Consider the following 17,186-nt stretch of genomic DNA (forward strand, 5'->3'; position numbering starts at 1 on the left):
CCCTTTTTTCACCACAGTGCTCCCCTCCACCCGCCTCAAGCCACCATTCTTACATTTCATCTGTCCAAAATTTCATTTCTTCTTGTGACGGTAATTTTCCTTCCTTGTTTTTTAATCCATTTACCACAAATCTTCCCCATACAGCATCAAAATCGCTTTGTTTCCATATACCTTTTTTAACCTTTAATATACATGTCAATTTATCATTTATTGCTATTTTCCATGCTTCTTTATACCACTCCTCTATTTGTATATTCATTTCTTTTTTCCAATTCCTTGCTATAAGCAGTCTTGCTATAGTTAGTAAGTTTGTTATCGCTTCTTTATCCTCCTTTTTCAATTGCTTATCTTTATATATTGATAGTAAGGCTATACTAGGGCTTTTATCTAATTCTATATTCATTATAGTTTCTATTTCTCTAAATACTTTCTCCCAAAAATTATTTACATATTTACATTGCCACCACATGTGTATATATGTTCCTGGTTCTTGACACCCTCTCCAACAATTTGTTGAGTTATTTTTATTCATATATGCTATTCTTACCGGTGTCAAGTACCACTTCCATATTAACTTGTAATAGTTTTCTTTAACTCGTATCGATAAATTTTTTAAATGTCTTTGTCCCCATAATTGTTGCCACTCTATTTCACTTATTTTAATCCCTAGATCCTCCTCCCAAATCTTTTTAAGGGTGTACTTTTTTGTTTTTTCATCTTTCATTTCAATTAATATCTTATAAATTTTGCTAATTATACCTCTCAAGTTTTCGTGTTCTTCTACAGTCCTTCCCTTCTGTATTATTTGTTCGAATTGATTGGGTTGGCTTCCACTTCTATTAATTTTTTTCCAGTTTATTAACCATTGTTCTAATTGTATACAATGAAACCATGACAATTTTATTTCTTTAAACTCTTCCAGCATCATTTCCCTCTTCATTTCCACCTTCATCCAATCCCCTATCCTATCTAAGTTTATTTCCCTTACCTTTTTATCCATTACTTTTTTTAAATTTTTTGGGAACTTCTTTTCCATCACTATTGGGGTTATAATTGATCCCTCTTTTATTAACCTCCCCTTATATTTATTCCATACTTTCAGTATGTTGCTCAACATTGGGTTTCTAATTTCCCTCATTTCTTTTCTAGTAAACTGTTTAAAAAATATATTCCAAGTTTCGTCTTCCACTTTTCCTGAGTCATTACTAAGCCAATCTATTCCCTCTTTTTTGACCATTCCTTCTATAACCAAGCTTAATCTACTTGCTTCATAATATTTTTTTATATTAGGTAACGCCAGTCCACCCTCCTTTTGGAAGACTTGGAAGAGTTATCATGGAGAAAAAGTATCTCCACTAATGCTTTCTCACCAAACCTTGTTTCCACAACAAGACAGTTTTTTCAAAATCCAATTGTCACAGGCACAGAATGTGTGGTGTAATCTTTTGAACAGAGGCACAGACAGCAAAACGAACACCACGGGGGTGTTAATCCTTCCATAGGCTATCCAAAGCTTGCATAGACACACACACGCACACACACACACACACACACACACACACAGAAAGTTACACTTAAAATGTACCGGTTCCAACTTACAAACAAATTCAACTTAATAACAAACCTACAGAATCTACGTAACTTGTTTGTAACTTAGGGGCTGCCTATGTATAGGATTTTAGTGCAGGTAAAGTGATAAACTTGACAAGAGGCTTTAAATGAGCTATACTGCATGCTGATCCTATTTTGGATTTAGTATTCAATACTTTGCATGTTTTCCTTCAAGTTTTGAGTAAACCAAAGAAGCAAATTCACAGCCCCACTCATATGGAAGCTTCCAGCTACCATTGTTAGTGATCTGGTTTGGACACACAAGTGTGGTGCGGTTGTATCTACTCTTGTATGCCATTATCTTGACTGGAAATAGTGAATACTGTTATTTTACATTCTTAACCCGGTAAAAAGGGATCGCCAGCCCCAGGATCCATGGAGACAGACAGCAGCAGGAGGCAGCAGCCTATAAAGCTCTACATGGTTCTGGCCCAACTTACCTGTCCGAATGCATCTCCCTTTATGAACCATCTAGGACAGTGGTTCTCAACCTGTGGGTCCCCAGATGTTTTGGCCTTCGACTCCCAGAAATCCTAACAGCTGGTAAACTGGCTGGGATTTCTGGGAGTTGTAGGCCAAAACATCTGGGGACCCACAGGTTGAGAAACACTGATCTATGGCCTTAAGATCATCTGGGGAGACCCTGCTCTTGTTACCGCATTCGTCACAAGTACATTTGGCGGGGACAAGAGACAGGGCCTTCTCAGTGGTGGCCCCTCGGTTATGGAACACCCTTCCTGGGGACATCAGATTGTCCCCCTCCCTTCTAACATTCCGGAAAAAAGTCAAGACTTGGCTTTTTGAGCAAGCATTTGCAAATGCAGTGTAACAAATATAGGAAAATGGAATGACTGGATGATGAGACTGGACAATGTTTTTAACTAGGAGATGCTAACGATTGGTGCTTTTATTGATCTTGTTATGGTTTTACACTGTTTTTAAATGTATTTTATGTTGTTGTTGGGCATTGAATGGTTGCCTTTGTTAACCACCTTGAGTCGCCTCCGAGCTGAAAAGGGTAGTATATAAATACAGTAAATAAATTTATATAACTAAAAATGCAATGTTCGTTTGTGGGATTAACATAACTCAAAAACCACTGGATGAATTGACACCAAATTTGGACACAATACACGTATCAGGCCAACAAGTGACTATCAGTCATAAAAACACAGCAGAAGAGACTTAAAAATCTAAAAAATAAAAAATACATTACAACGTATGCGCAAAACCACATATATATACACAAACACACATATATACACATATACACAAATATATACACACACAAAGCTCATATACACAGGCTGGGCCACAGCAACGTGTGGCAGGGGATGGCTAGTGAATAATAAATTAACAAAACTACTTTATTGTCCTACAGATTTCTATGACATTTGTGATGATGTTGAATGCCAGGGCTCTTGTTTGGATACTGGAAACTGCCTGTGCTCTTTAGGAACAATCATGGGACCAGATGGACAGACCTGCCTGGGTAAGAAAAAATGACTGCATCTTTCACAGAGCACACATTACAATATTTTGATACAACTTTAATTGCTGTGGCCGCACCCAGCATAATCCTGAGATTTGTAGTTCAGAGAGGCACTGGAGCTCTTTGGTTGGAAATTTTAAATGCCAGGGAATGCCATAGGATGGACCTAGTGCAGTAAAAGTGGTCTCAAACTGATTTGTGTATTATGAAAGAGACCTATAAAAAGATGGAAAACAAGTAATAAAAGGGAACATACTGGGGGAGGAGTGGGTGGGAGGGCTGGACAAGATAGATTGCCTCCATCCTTGATCATTTCATAATTCACTTTAATCTCACTGCTTTTCCATTAGCCGTTATTATCAGAGCGGACAGTGGAGGTTGCTAAGGTTGTCCTTGTTCTTCACTGAGCAGAATCGGATAATAAAAGCATGAAAAAGAAGGGAGGGAAAATGATTGGAAAGAGGTAGATATAGGAAAAGGGAAGAGGGAGTTAAGAAAATGAAGATGGACAAAGTACAAAGAAATTGGCTTGAAGAAACACTACTTGCTACTAGGCTTGGTTGATGCAAAAAAAATGGTTCAAAGCTCGTTTCGGATGTAGGGGACGCTAGTGTTTCAATTCGGAATTGAATTCCGAATTTTTCTGAAAAAAATTAGGAACTTTCCGAAATTTCCGAATCGCTTCGTTAATGGCAGACGTGGTTGCGCAACACACAAAAACAGCAAATGGCACTGGGCAAACTTTAGAGGATTCTCTCCCCCTCATTTTTGGACCAATTCTGAGAACACTTGCCACAGTGGTAGAAAACATCCTCTTCTGCAGCATACCAAATTTCAACAATTCTGACTATATGTGATTTCTAGATTTCTAGTGTTTCCAAAGTGGCAACACAAAGCAACTAAGGACACAAATAGCAGAGAGAGGCCTTTTTGGCTTTTGAAGTTGATCTCACAACTTTAGGAAGGGTAATATTTTGACTATTTGGCAACGCAAGGCAGACTGAGGAAACAAATTGTATCCTCACACCCCAATATTGCCCACCTATGCGTCGGCCATCTGTCTCAAACCCCAACAGCAAAAATACACAAGCGGCTGCAAAGCAGCCAGGCAGGCAGGCAACAGCCCTTCTCCCTGCCCTAGTTCTCTGCTGCCCTGCTCTTCTTCCCCACCAACAGCAACAACACACAAGCAGCTGCAAGGCAGGCAGGCAACAACCCTCCTCCCAACCCTTCTCTGCTTGCCCTGCCCTGCTCTTCTTCCAACCGGTCTTCTTCCAACCTCCCTTTCTCTTTCCCTTTCCCTTCTCCCTTCCCTTCCCGGGCTCACAGTGAGCCTCTGAGCCATGTGCTGCCCTTTATATAGTGCAATGGCTGCCGTGCCGAAACCCTGCCCCTCCCCTCCCCAAAATGTCTCCCCTCATTGGCTGGGAGGCAAGCATCCCAGAATGCAAGCTGCTTGCTTCCAGATGCTGAGTCACTTCTAACTCACTTCCTGAGTTGGAAGAAAAATGACGAGAGAACCTTCGGAAGAGCAAATGGACTTCTAGTTTACTTAAATACTTCAACATTGCTTGAAAGGGGTAATTTTTCCAACTTTATTCCGGATTACGAAGTTTCTGATGGTACCTAACCATGCCTACTTGCTACCCTGTTGACCTGTGAAGCAAAATGGGAAGCTTGCTTAAATTCTTGAGATTCTTGATGCTGAGTTTCAAATGCCCTTTATCCCAGGATCTCATCCAAGGTTTTCTGCTTTAATCTGGATTATATCCGACAAGCATCTCGAGCTCTGAGGATTACCCGGGAAGGAATCCCACTGGAGCATTGCAGCGCACCCAAATCCCTGGGAGTCACTCTGGGCCATGCTCTGACCTACAAGAAGCACTGCCTGAACATCAAGCAAAAAGTGGGTGCTAGAAACAATATCATACGAAAGCTGACTGGCACAACCTGGAGATCACAGCCAGACACAGTGAAGACATCTGCCCTTGCGCTGTGCTACTCTGCTGCTGAGTACGTAAGCCCAGTGTGGAACACATCTCACCACACTAAAACTGTGGACGTGTCTCTTAATGAGACATGCAGCATTATCACGGGGTGTCTGCGCCCCACACCACTGGAGAAATTACACTGCTTAGCCGGTATTGCACCACCTGACATCCGCCGGGAAGTAGCAGCCAACAGTGAAAGGGCCAAGGCAGAGACATCTCCAGCTCATCCCCTGTTTGGGTATCAGCCAGCACGTCAACGACTAAAATCTAGAAATAGTTTTCTAAGATCTACAGAGACACTCGCTGGAACGCCTCAGCAAGCGAGAGTCCAAACTGGCAGGCTCAAACCCAGAACCTCAACCAATGGCTGATACCAAATAAGAGACTCCCCCCTGGGCACACAGAAAACTGGGCAACTTGGAAGGCACTGAACAGACTGCGCTCTGGCACCACAAGATGCAGAGCCAACCTCAGGAAAAGGGGCTACAAAGTGGAATCCACGACATACGAGTGTGGAGAAGAGCAAACCAATGACCACCTGCTGCAATGCAACTTGAGCCCTGCCACACGCACAATGGAGGACCTTCTTGCAGGAAAACCAGAGGCACTCCAAATGGCCAGCTACTGGTCAAAGGACATTTAATCAACTACCAAACTCACAAATTTTGTATTCTGTCTATTTGTTTACTTTGTTCTATTAGAAATGTAATATAATTGACTGGTTGCCCTGACACGACAAATAAATAAATAAATTTGGATTATGTTAGTCCACATTGCCAGGTAATCTGGGATAAACAGAAAACCTTGGATCAGGTCCTGGGATATAGGCCCTGTCTGGAAAGGGCCTCATATCTAGGCTGTGTGCCATCTTGGTTAAATATCTGACATTCCCCGTTGAAGCACAGCCATGGTGGGCTGAACAAGCTACAATTTACCCTGAACCAATACACTGAAATATACAAGATATATGATATCAAAACAGATTAATCACTGTTCGTGTATCTGCCCGCTCTACCATTATTCAGCTAGACAAATTCCAGCCTACTTCTGAAAATCGTATTAAAACTCCGTATCTTATGATCAAGACCAACAGGGATAGATAAAGCATTCAGCATGACTCGTGGCAGGATTCCAGCGGATTTAACCAAAGCAAGATATTCATTCAAAGAAGGGTGATAGAAGTCAGGCATTGGATAGCAAAAATGAGAAAATTCATTATAGCTAAGCTCTCTGATCATTTAGGGCATCACGTGGCACATTAGAAATAGTGTACCAATTATTTGTTCATTAGCAGTCCAGTTTCAAAATGTCTTGCTTAGTCCTGGCAAGAAAGGGGAAAACTTAGCAATGTGGCATCAGTTGATAACATGGATTGGATCAGTCACATAGTCGCAGGAACAAATTGGTTCCGCAATATTTAGCAGTCAATTGGAATGCATAATGCTTTACATCTTGAGAAGCTATTTGTTCCTGAAGATGCATTTTAGTAAAAACACCTCTGGGGGTCCGTCCAGGATTGTTTTTATGGTGGTGATTGACGGCAACTCAACATTGCTTAGCAGGTTTTAATTATTTTTGCCTACTTGCAGACAGAGAGCCAGTGGCTTCCCCTACACAATATCTCTGTAATATCCTTATATTCCAAGACTCTTGTAAGCACAGTGTGCACATAGAAGAACCCTCCATGTGTTCAGCGCACATTATTGCCAAGTAAGTGCCCATAAAATAGGCAGACTTTATTGTTCCTGAATGGGATCAATTATAATACTGCCCTTCATAATTTTGAGTGATTGATCATTGAATACACTTCTGGTCGTTCATTTCTGAAGCAGCTTGACTACATAGAAGTCTTCATGGTCCATTTTTGCCAGATCATTGCAAGAGAGAACAGAGTCCCTAAAGGTTTTCCTCTGACATTAAGTCCAGTTGTGTCCGACTCTGGGGGTTGGTGCTCATCTCCATTTCTAAGTCAAAGAGCTGGTGTTGCCCGTAGACACCTCCAAGGTCATGTGGCCGGCATGACAGCATGGAGCGCCGTTACCTTCCCGCCGGAGCGGTACCTATTGATCTACTCACATTTGCATGTTTTTGAACCGCTAGGTTGGCAGAAGCTGGGGCTGACAGCAGAAGCTCACGTTGCTCCCTGGATTCAAACCTGTGACCTTTTGGTCAACAACTTTAGCAACTCAGTGGTTTAACCAATGTACCCGGGGGCTCCCATAGCCTACTCTAAAAGGAATTTGGTAGAAGCCTCTGCATCAGCCCTGTTTTGCAAACTGTGCGACTGTGTGATTTTCAGTCGGAAAATGACTGAGTAGAAAAAGATTAAATCCCCTGCACCCCATAAACCACTATTCTTTTCGTTATTCTTTTTGTTGTGTGTCTTCAAATTGGTTCTGACTTACACTGCCTTTATCATGGAGTTTTCTGAACCCAAGAGTGTGTGACTTGTCCAAGTTCACGCAATGGATTTCCATGGCTAAGCAGGAAATTGAACCCTGGATACCAGAGTCATAGTGCAATGCACAAAACACTACACCACACACTTAGGCTGCATCAACACTGCCATTTACTGTAGTGTAGGAATTGTATTTGATTGCTGTACTCACACAATGCACATATGCTAATGCGATTTAATCTGGGGTAAAACAATCTATCAGGTACTGTTCCATTTTCCAGGCGGAGGCCACTAAAGGGCACTAGAGAGAGAAGGATAGTCCATTTCAAGGAAAGCCATTTTCCCCCTTTTCACTGGTTATTCCCCATCCCTACTTCCCATATCATAAACAAGGGATGTTTCTATGACATGGACATGGGTGGGGGGAATAATTTTTTTTATTAAGAGACGCAAATGGCCTATGTTTTAATATTCTTGTTATGGTTTTAATGTTTTTAAATGTTTTATGGTGTTTTATGGTGTTTTGGGGCATTAAATCATTGCCATCGTAAACCGCCCTGAGTCGCCCGAGACCTGAGAAGGACGGTATAGCAATACTTCCCATATCATGGTTTACTCATGAATTTATAAATAATAATAATTTATAAATAATAATAATAATTTATTATTATAAATTATTAATTACATTATTATTATAAATAATAATAATAATTTATAAATAAATAAATTTATAATAATTTATGAATAATAAATAATAACAGAAAAACATAAATGGTTTTATTCCTTCAACTCACCCTCCACCCCCATAAAATGAACTATCCCTCTCTCTCTAGCTCCCCCTAGTGGCCTCCGTCCAGATAATGAAACCGTACTATCTGTCTTAACCCCGGATTTTAAAAACACTGAGAAAATTCCAAATAATTCAAGGAGATTCAGACCTTTCCGAACCTTTTTGTAGTGGATACTGCCGTCTCGGATCCCAATGCAGGATCCATGATTGTGTTCCCGCAACCATCCCACATTCCCCAGGCTGGGGCAGCCTGAAGAGGTGGGATAGCAGTGAATTCTTGCCGCCCTGCAACCCCATTACACCCTCCCCCCCCCCCAAATAAACTGCAGGAAATTACCTCTTGCCATTGCTGCAAGGTCTGTACTTCCTGATTCTGTGTCATGCAAGACGCAATGCAGCTTTGAAGAAGGGGAGGGGGCTTACTCCTCCCATGCTCCATTGATTCCTGCATGATGTGGAATCAGGAAGTACTGACCCTGCTGCAATGAATTTTGTCATTCAGGGAGGGTGGGAAACCCAACCCATACGCAGCTCTGCCAAATCAACTTTGGCTCACTTACTTTACTTACTTACTTAGGTGATCCTAGTCATTGTCCGAGTAGGATAGTGTTCCAAGATTGATGTACTAGTGGTGGGTCCGTAGGTGACTGTGGAGCCCTATTCTTGATCTGGATCTTCTCCCGCAGTGAGGGCATTGGTTTCCTGGTGGAAAGTGGTCCCAGTCGGGGTTGGCTTGACCCACCTTCCTCTTAGCACGTTTCTCTCTTTTGCCCTCCATTCGTGCCTCTTGAAATTCTAAAGCACTGCTGGTCACAGCTGACCTCCAGCTGGAGCACTCAAGGGCCAAGGCTTCCCAGTTCTCAGTGTCTATGCCAGAGTTTTTAAGGTTCACTTTGAGCCCATATTTAAATCTCTTTTCCTGCCCACCAACATTCCATTTTCCGTTCTTGAGTTCGGAATAGAGCAACTGCTTTGGGAGACGGTGGTCGGGCATTTGAACAACATGGCCAGTCCAGCAGAGTTGATGGTGGAGGACCATCGCTTCAGTGCTGGTGTTCTTTGCTTCTTCCAGCACACTGACATTTGTCCACTTATCTTCCCAAGAGATTTGCAGGATTTTCCGGAGGCAGCGCTGATGGAATAGTTCCAGGAATTGCATGTGATGTCTGTAGGTAGTCCGCATTTCGCAGGCGTATAGCAGGGTTGGGAGAACAATAGCTTTATAAACAAACACCTTGGTATCGCTACGGATGTCCCAGTCCTCAAACACTCTCTGCTTCATTCAGAAAAATGCTGTACTTGCAGAGCTCAGGCGGTGTTGTATTTCGGTGTCAATGTTGACTTTGGTGGAGAGGTGGCTGCCAAGGCAGCGGAAATGATCAACATTTTCTAATGTTGATGGAATCATTCTAGGAGTTGCAGGTGACATCTGTAGATAGTCCACGTCTCGCAGGCATATTGGAAGGACATTAGCTTTATAAACAAACATCTTAGTATCCCTACGGATGTCCTGGTCCTCAAACACTCTCTGCTTCATTCGGAAAAATGCTGCACTCACAGAGCTCAGGTGGTGTCGTATTTCAGTGTCAATGCTGACTTTTGTGGAGAAGTGGCTGCCAAGGTTAAGCTGTATTTCTGGCATTGGAGAGGGATTGGCTGGTGACTGCTGGAAGAGCACTTGGGTTTTCTCAATGTTCAATGACAGGCCGAGCATCTCGTTTGCTTCTGTGAAGGTGTTTAGAGTGGCTTGTATGTCTTCTTCTGAATGTGCACATACGACGTTGTTATCAGCATACTGGAGTTCTGTGGTACAACTGTTCTTTGACACAGCTGAGCTGTCACAGAGGCAGCTTGGGACAGCCTAATGTAGACAACTATGTGGCTCAGAATTGGCATTTCTATGCCAGTTTCAAGTACATTTGTGCCTTTGTGAAAGGGTCCTAACTCAAAACAAAAAAAAGCTAAAAATTAGCCAAATTTCAAATGGTGCGCACTCGCAGTGGTGCCCATTGGATTGCCCTGCTGTTGTTGATCCCTGACATAGGCTTTCAAATATATCTTGAATATGTGAGCACTGCAACCCAACTCATATTCTTTGAATTGCTCGAGTCCCTTACAGTCTCCTTCCAAGACTAATATTCCTCATTCTTTTGCCTCCAAGGCTCATCCATCTTTCTAATTAATTCCCCAAGTTCCGAGCAATAACAACTTGAAATATAGTTCAAACGCAGTCACACTTGTCTTCCCCTTTCTCCCTATGCCAAGCGTTCTTTGCACGCTCCCTGTTCCGTAATTGAAGATCCTGGACAATCTAGTCCAGCTGGAAACTAGCAGTTCTACAGCAACACTAAATGCACCAGCATCTGGGAGGTCTTTCATCAATCATGTTAACTGGAGTAGCTTTTCATTCAGACTGCAGTTGGCTGGCTATATGTTATGAATCGTAATTCTAAGTGGTTATTTCTCCGTTTTTTACATCGCTGCAGTGAGCTTCAAGTTAATGGTGGCTTATAAAATTAGGATTTGCACCACCTGGCCCATTAAAATTGCCCCTGGTAAAATAATATGATTTCCTAATTTTTTTATGATAAGGATTTTAGGAGGTGTGAATTAAAGCTTCAGTCCTTAATTAACTCACTATGCAACCTATTTATAATTCTAAAAAATTAAGTCCCACTTATTTTTATGAACTTACTCCAGGGTAAATGTTCATGGGAGGACATACTCTATATTAGGGTGCATCTACACTATAGAATTAAAATGATATCAAATTTTAACGGCCATGGCTCAATGCTATGGATTCATGGGAATTCGAGTTTGGTGGTGCACCAACACTTTTTGGCTTAAAGAGAAGCTTAAAGACATTTATTTATTTATTTACTTACTATTCTTGTATACCGCTGTATCTCAAGCCCGAGGGCGACTCACAGCGGTTTCCAGACAGCAAACAACAAAGACAATAAAAACAGCAATAATTAATATACCATAACAGTTAAATTACACATTTCCATTACTAACTAATAAACAAACATCAATACACCGTTATCACAAACCCACTCCCGATCGCCTCATCATCCAAGCGTGATCCAAATTCGACATCATTGTTCCGTTCCTATGTTCAAATTACCAGAATTGCACTGAATTACTCAAACGCCTGCACAAACATCCAGGTCTTCAACTTTCTACGGAATGTCATGAGAGATGGTGCCAGCCTAACATCTACAGGAAGGGCGTTCCACAGCCGAGGAGCCACCACCGAGAAGGCCCTATCTCTCGTCCCCGCCAACCGTGCTTGAGAGGCTGGCGGGATCGAGAGCAGGGCCTCCCCGGAAGATCTCAAAGTCCGGGTGGGTTCATAGGCCGAGATGCGGTCAGCTAGGTATCTTGGGCCGGAACCGTTTAGGGCTTTATAGGCCAGTACCAACACCTTGAATTTGGCCCGGTAGCAAATCGGCAGCCAGTGGAGCTGGTGCAACAGGGGTGTTGTGTGCTCCCTGCGCTCCGCTCCTGTTAGAATCATGGCTGCCGCGCGTTGGACTAGTTGCAGCTTCCGGGCCGTCTTCAGGGGCAGCCCCACGTAGAGAGCATTGCAGTAGTCTAGGCGGGATGTGACAAGAGCGTGTATCACCGTGGCCAAGTCAGACTTCCCAAGATACGGGCGCAGCTGGCGCACAAGCCTGAGCTGTGCAAATGCTCCCCTGGTCACCACCGAGACCTGGGGCTCCAGGCTCAGCGACGAATCCAGGGTCACACCCAAGCTGCGAACCTGTAAAATTACAACTCCCATGATTCCATAGCATTGACCCATGACAGTCAAAGTGGTATCAAGCTGCATTAATTCTATAGTGTAGATCAGGTGTCCTCAAACTAAGGCCTGAGGACCAGATATGGCCCTCCAAGGTCATTTACCCGGCCCTCACTCAGGGTCAACCTGTCTGAAATGACTTGAAAGAACACAACAGCAGCAGCAGCAACAATCCTATCTCATCAGCCAAAAGCAGGCCCACACTTTTGAAATACTAATAAGGTTATATTTGTTAAAATTGTTCTTCATTTTAATTATTCTATTGTTTTTAAGTGTGTTTTTTTGCACTACAAATAAGATATGTGCGGTGTGTACAGGAATTTATTCATTTTTTTTTCAAATTATAATCTGGCCCTCCAACAGTTTGAGGGACTGTGACCTGGCCCTCTGTTTAAAAAGTTTGTGTACCCCTGGTGTAGATGCACCCTTAGTAAAAATCAACACAGTGGTCTAAATCCACTTGCTGGCCCCAATTTGAGAGAACCCATTGATTCAATACATGTTAACTAGTTCCTTAGCAAGTTCCCATTGATTCAACGGGCTTGTCCTAATTGGAATAACAACTGGATTTAGACCTACTATCAGAGGCGGCTCAACCTATTACGCAAAGTAAGCATTTGCAGTATAGTTGATTTTGCCAAGGGGCACTCTTGAGGCGCTCTTGGGGGAAAATAGACCTTGACATATGCGAGTTGTAGTTACTGGGATGTATAGTTCACCTACAATCAAAGAGCATTCTGAACTCCACCAATGATGGAATTGAACCAAATATGGCACACAGAAGTCCCACGACTAACAGAAAATATATATCAGTGATTGGTTGGGGGGGGGGGGGGCACCAAAATACTGTTCGCTTACCATTAAAAATTATCTAGGGCCGCCTCTGCGCTACTATTACAACCTATTAGGGGCCCCTGGTGGCGCAGCGGGTTAAACTGCTAAGCTGCTGAACTTGCTGACTGAAAGGTTGGCAGTTCGAATCCGGAGAGCGGGGTGAGCTTCTGCTGTTAGCCCCAGCTTCTGCCAACCTAGCAGTTCAAAAACATGCAAATGTGAGTAGATCAATAGGTACCACTCCTGCGGGAAGATAACGGTGCTCCATGCAGTCATGCCAGCCACATGACCTTGGAGGTGTCTACAGACAACTCTGGCTCTTCAGCTTAGAAATGGAGATGAGCACCCCCACCCCAGAGTCAGACTCGATTAGACTTAATTTCAGGGAAAACCTTTACCTTTACAACCTACTGCCCACTATCTGCCCAACAGTCTGGCAAATACACTTTACTATACAAAACTCAGAAACAGGGATAGCAAAGATAAGGAGCATTAAGATATCCTTGAAAAAATTGTTGCACTCCACATATAGACTTTTTAAGGATAATGCCTGAGGTAGAACATTAATTTGGGGTCCTTCCCCTGAGATCTGTGTGGTGCAGTGGTAAGTATTGGAGTGAGACTTGGAAAATGGAGATTCCCGGTCCTGCTAAACCATGCAGTTAACTATACAATTTTAGGCCGGCCACAGGCTCTCTATTCAACTTTCCACACTGGTTTGTGGTGATCATAAAATGAGGAGGAGGAGGAGGAGGAGGAATACGAGATGGTGGTAGTGGTAGGGTTAGCCATTTTTTCCTGCTTCCTTGAAATTTCCTTGGAATTGAATGCGATTTTCCTGCTTCTTGGCAGGGAGTTGGACTGGATGGCCCATGAGGTCTTTTCCACCTCTATGATTCTATGATTCATGAAAATGTTTTTTCTTGATTTATTTTCCAGAACTGTACGATTTGTGTTGCTTTAATCATTCCGGCAGTCCCATTTCAGTGCCGATATTAATTGAGTTTAGGGCTGGACAAGTTTTATTTAGCCAACAAATATTTCCAAAGCAGAAAATGTCATCCAAGCACCATTATATTTTTGCAGCTTTAGAGCTGCAGCCAAAGGTCTTGATGCATACTCTGCCATAAAACCTTCACCTGCACCATTAATGTTGCTCACAGAGAAACTTTTTTGGGTTCTAGTTCCCAGATTCCCCCAGCCTATAGACATTGGTTATGGTGCCTTGGGCAACCTGGGAAGCAGTCCTCTTTCTGAACACTGCATCAAATACAATGGTCCAGTGTGCATGCGTATTTTGTTGTGCTAAGCGTATTTCAGTCAAGTCCAATGCAGAAGACACAATAACATTTTCCTCTTGCACCCAGGCAAGAGGAAAAAGAACAGAAAAACTTTACTCTTATCAGCAGAGTTAAAACATAAACTTGAAATGTTACAAACAGTGCAACAAACTTACATAGTCTTTGTAAATAATACATAATAAGGCTTCTTCATCTTCATCCAAATGGGAGAGCAGTAGAAATGGTTGAGCAAAATGCCTGAGCAAAGGCTCCTCAGAGCAAAAGTTGAACTATATTCTAAAAACCATAGTTATACCCCACCATGTGTGGTCCAAACTTACTAGTTGACCTACATTAGCAGCTGCATGTAATTAACAGCATAATAATTCTCAGCTTGGGGGTTCTCCTGGATTCATCACTGAGCCTGGAATCCCAGGTTGCAGCGGTGGCCAGGGGAGCGTTTGCACAATTAAAACTTGTGTGCCAGCTGTGCCCGTACCTTGGGAAGTCACACTTGGCCATGGTGGTCCACGTTCTCGTTACATCTAGAACAGACTACTGCAAAGCACTCTACATGGGGTTGTCTTTGAAGACTGCTTGGAAGCTTCAAATAGTCCAACAAGAGGTAGCCAGGTTAATAACTGGGGCGGCATACAGGGAGCATACAACTCCCATGTTACGCCAGCTCCACTGGCTGCCAGTTTGCTACCAGGTACAATTCAAAGTGCTGGCTTTGGCCTATAAAGCCCTAAACGGCTCTGGCCCAAATTACCTGACTGAATGCATCTCCCCCTATGTACCATCACGGAGATTAAGATCCTCTGGGGAGGCCCTGCTTTCCGGCCTGCCATTGTCTCAGGCATGAATGGTGGGGACAAGAGACAGGGCCTTCTCGGTGATTGCTCCCCAGCTATGGAACTTCCTTCCTGGTGAGATCAGGTTGGCCCCCTCTCTTCTGTCCTTTAGAAGGATGGTCAAAACTTGGCTGTGGGACCAAGCTTTCGGGACAGGGCAATAAAGTGGCAATAGGAAAGATGAGCAGGCCAATTAGATTTGACGCAGATGATTAGGATCGTTTTAAAAGGTGTATTTTAATATTTTGATATTTTTTTAAATGTTTATGTATGGGTATGTGAATTTGTGTTTGAATGTTTGCCATGTATATGCTGTGCTCTGCCCTGAGTCCCCTTCGGGGTGAGAAGGGCGGAATAGAAATGTTATAAATAAATAAATAAGGTTTTCTTTAACACACACACATACTTGACCCTGTTACGAGTTACTGTAACATATTTATATCTGGAGTCTACTTGCAGCCAAAACCACATGTTCTTTGATAATGTCCAATAGAAAACAGATCCTTGCTAGCCCATGCCACCTAAAGAGAAATTAATCCTTGATTCCAGCTGCATGAATGGAGCCATTCGCATATGCAATGCAGGTGCTAGTTGCCAAAGGCAAGTTGCTAACTGGGAGATTTGTGACCCATTTCCTACAGATGAAAATGAATGGGAAAGAAACAATGGAAACCTATGTATTGCATGTGTTAGTTGCCAACTACATGTTGCTAAATGGTGAATTTGTGACCAATTTTGCTGCAGATGAAAATGAATGTGAAAGGAACAATGGAGGCTGCAGCGAGTTCTGCATAAACATGAAGAACTCCTACCGTTGTGAATGTGGCGTTGGACGTGTCCTGGGCAAAGATGGAAAAACATGTGAAGGTGAGTGAGAAGACATATGGATTGCTAGGCATATGTTTGGTGGGGACGAGGGACAGGGCCTTCTCTGTGGTGGCCCCCCGACTGGAACTCTCTCTCCAAGGACATCAGACAAGCCCCAACGGTGGCAATCTTTAGGAAGAGCCTGAAGACCTGGCTGTTCCAGTGTGTCTCTCCAGATTAGGAAACTCCTGGCATCATGTTCCAAATGCACTTTGTTAGAGACTAGGATTGTCTGCACATTGCACCTAATTCCAAAAAACCTCTACATACGTCCTGTCAAGTTCAGCACTTTTAAATTTTATCCATTACATTTGGCCCGGCCTTTAGGTTTTTACATGCGTCATCGTGTCATTGTTTTTAATGTTTTATTGTTTTGCTTGATGTTTTATTATTTGCTTATGAGTTTCACTGTTATATTGTATGTTGTTGTCTGTTGGCGGCCTTGGCCATTGTAAGCCGCATCGAGTCCTTCGGGAGATTTTGCGGGGTATAAATAAAGATAATAATAATAATAATAATAATAATAATAATAAGTGTGTAAAACATCTACTCTCAACTGACATGTAGATTCTAATCAATGCACCCATTGAATACAGTACTGTGATTCACTTTCTGTAGCCACACACAGCCTAGGATAGTGTCCAGCAATCTTACACAAATGATCTCTAGCTGTTCACAGAGGCTGTAAACAAAGAAAAGCAATGGTCAACTATGTATTTTCAAAGGCTTTCATGGCTCTGAGGATGCTTGCCATAGATGCAGGCGAAACATCAGGAGAGAATGCTTCTAGAACATGGCCATATAGCCCGAAAAACCTACAACAACCCAATGGTCAACTATTTTGACAATTTCTTATCTATTTTGTATGAAGCAGCCAGCAAATCCAGGAAGTTTATCAGCCCTCCATTGGTTTGCTGCATATGGCTGTTGGATCAAGAAATTGGTGTTGCGTACATCTAGATAATTGTAGAGATTGCACTTCATGGCTTTACAGAGATGGAGGCTGTAAAACAAATTGTATTACTTCCATTCTGAAGTACATAACAAAATCTTGCTTTCTTCTTCCCAGTGTACAACCATTCTATGCTTTAGTTTACAACTGCTTCTAAGTGACATATTTGCTTTCTGATGATTCAATATATACAACCTTTGTGTCATGCACAAAATTGTGACTTCTCACTCAATGCCAGACATCCAGTCCATGTAGAAAAGTCCCTTGAAAAACCAGGATTGGGACTACTGGATTTCCACAAGCCTCACCTTT

The 17,186-nt window shown here is 42.6% G+C and overlaps 1 protein-coding gene across 1 annotated transcript in view; it reads left to right on the top strand.

The window, feature by feature from the left end:
• OIT3 (oncoprotein induced transcript 3) overlaps nucleotides 1-17,186 on the top strand; it is a 70,695-nt gene that overhangs the window by 20,499 nt on the left and 33,010 nt on the right. Inside the window, exons 3-4 of the mRNA XM_060768818.2 lie at nucleotides 2,993-3,103; nucleotides 15,800-15,922. Of these exons, the coding sequence (XP_060624801.2) occupies nucleotides 2,993-3,103; nucleotides 15,800-15,922 (234 nt within the window). The remainder of the gene's footprint in view (nucleotides 1-2,992; nucleotides 3,104-15,799; nucleotides 15,923-17,186) is intronic.

Source organism: Anolis sagrei, chromosome 3 (genome assembly GCF_037176765.1).
Source record: "Anolis sagrei isolate rAnoSag1 chromosome 3, rAnoSag1.mat, whole genome shotgun sequence".
Taxonomy (NCBI): domain Eukaryota; kingdom Metazoa; phylum Chordata; class Lepidosauria; order Squamata; family Dactyloidae; genus Anolis; species Anolis sagrei.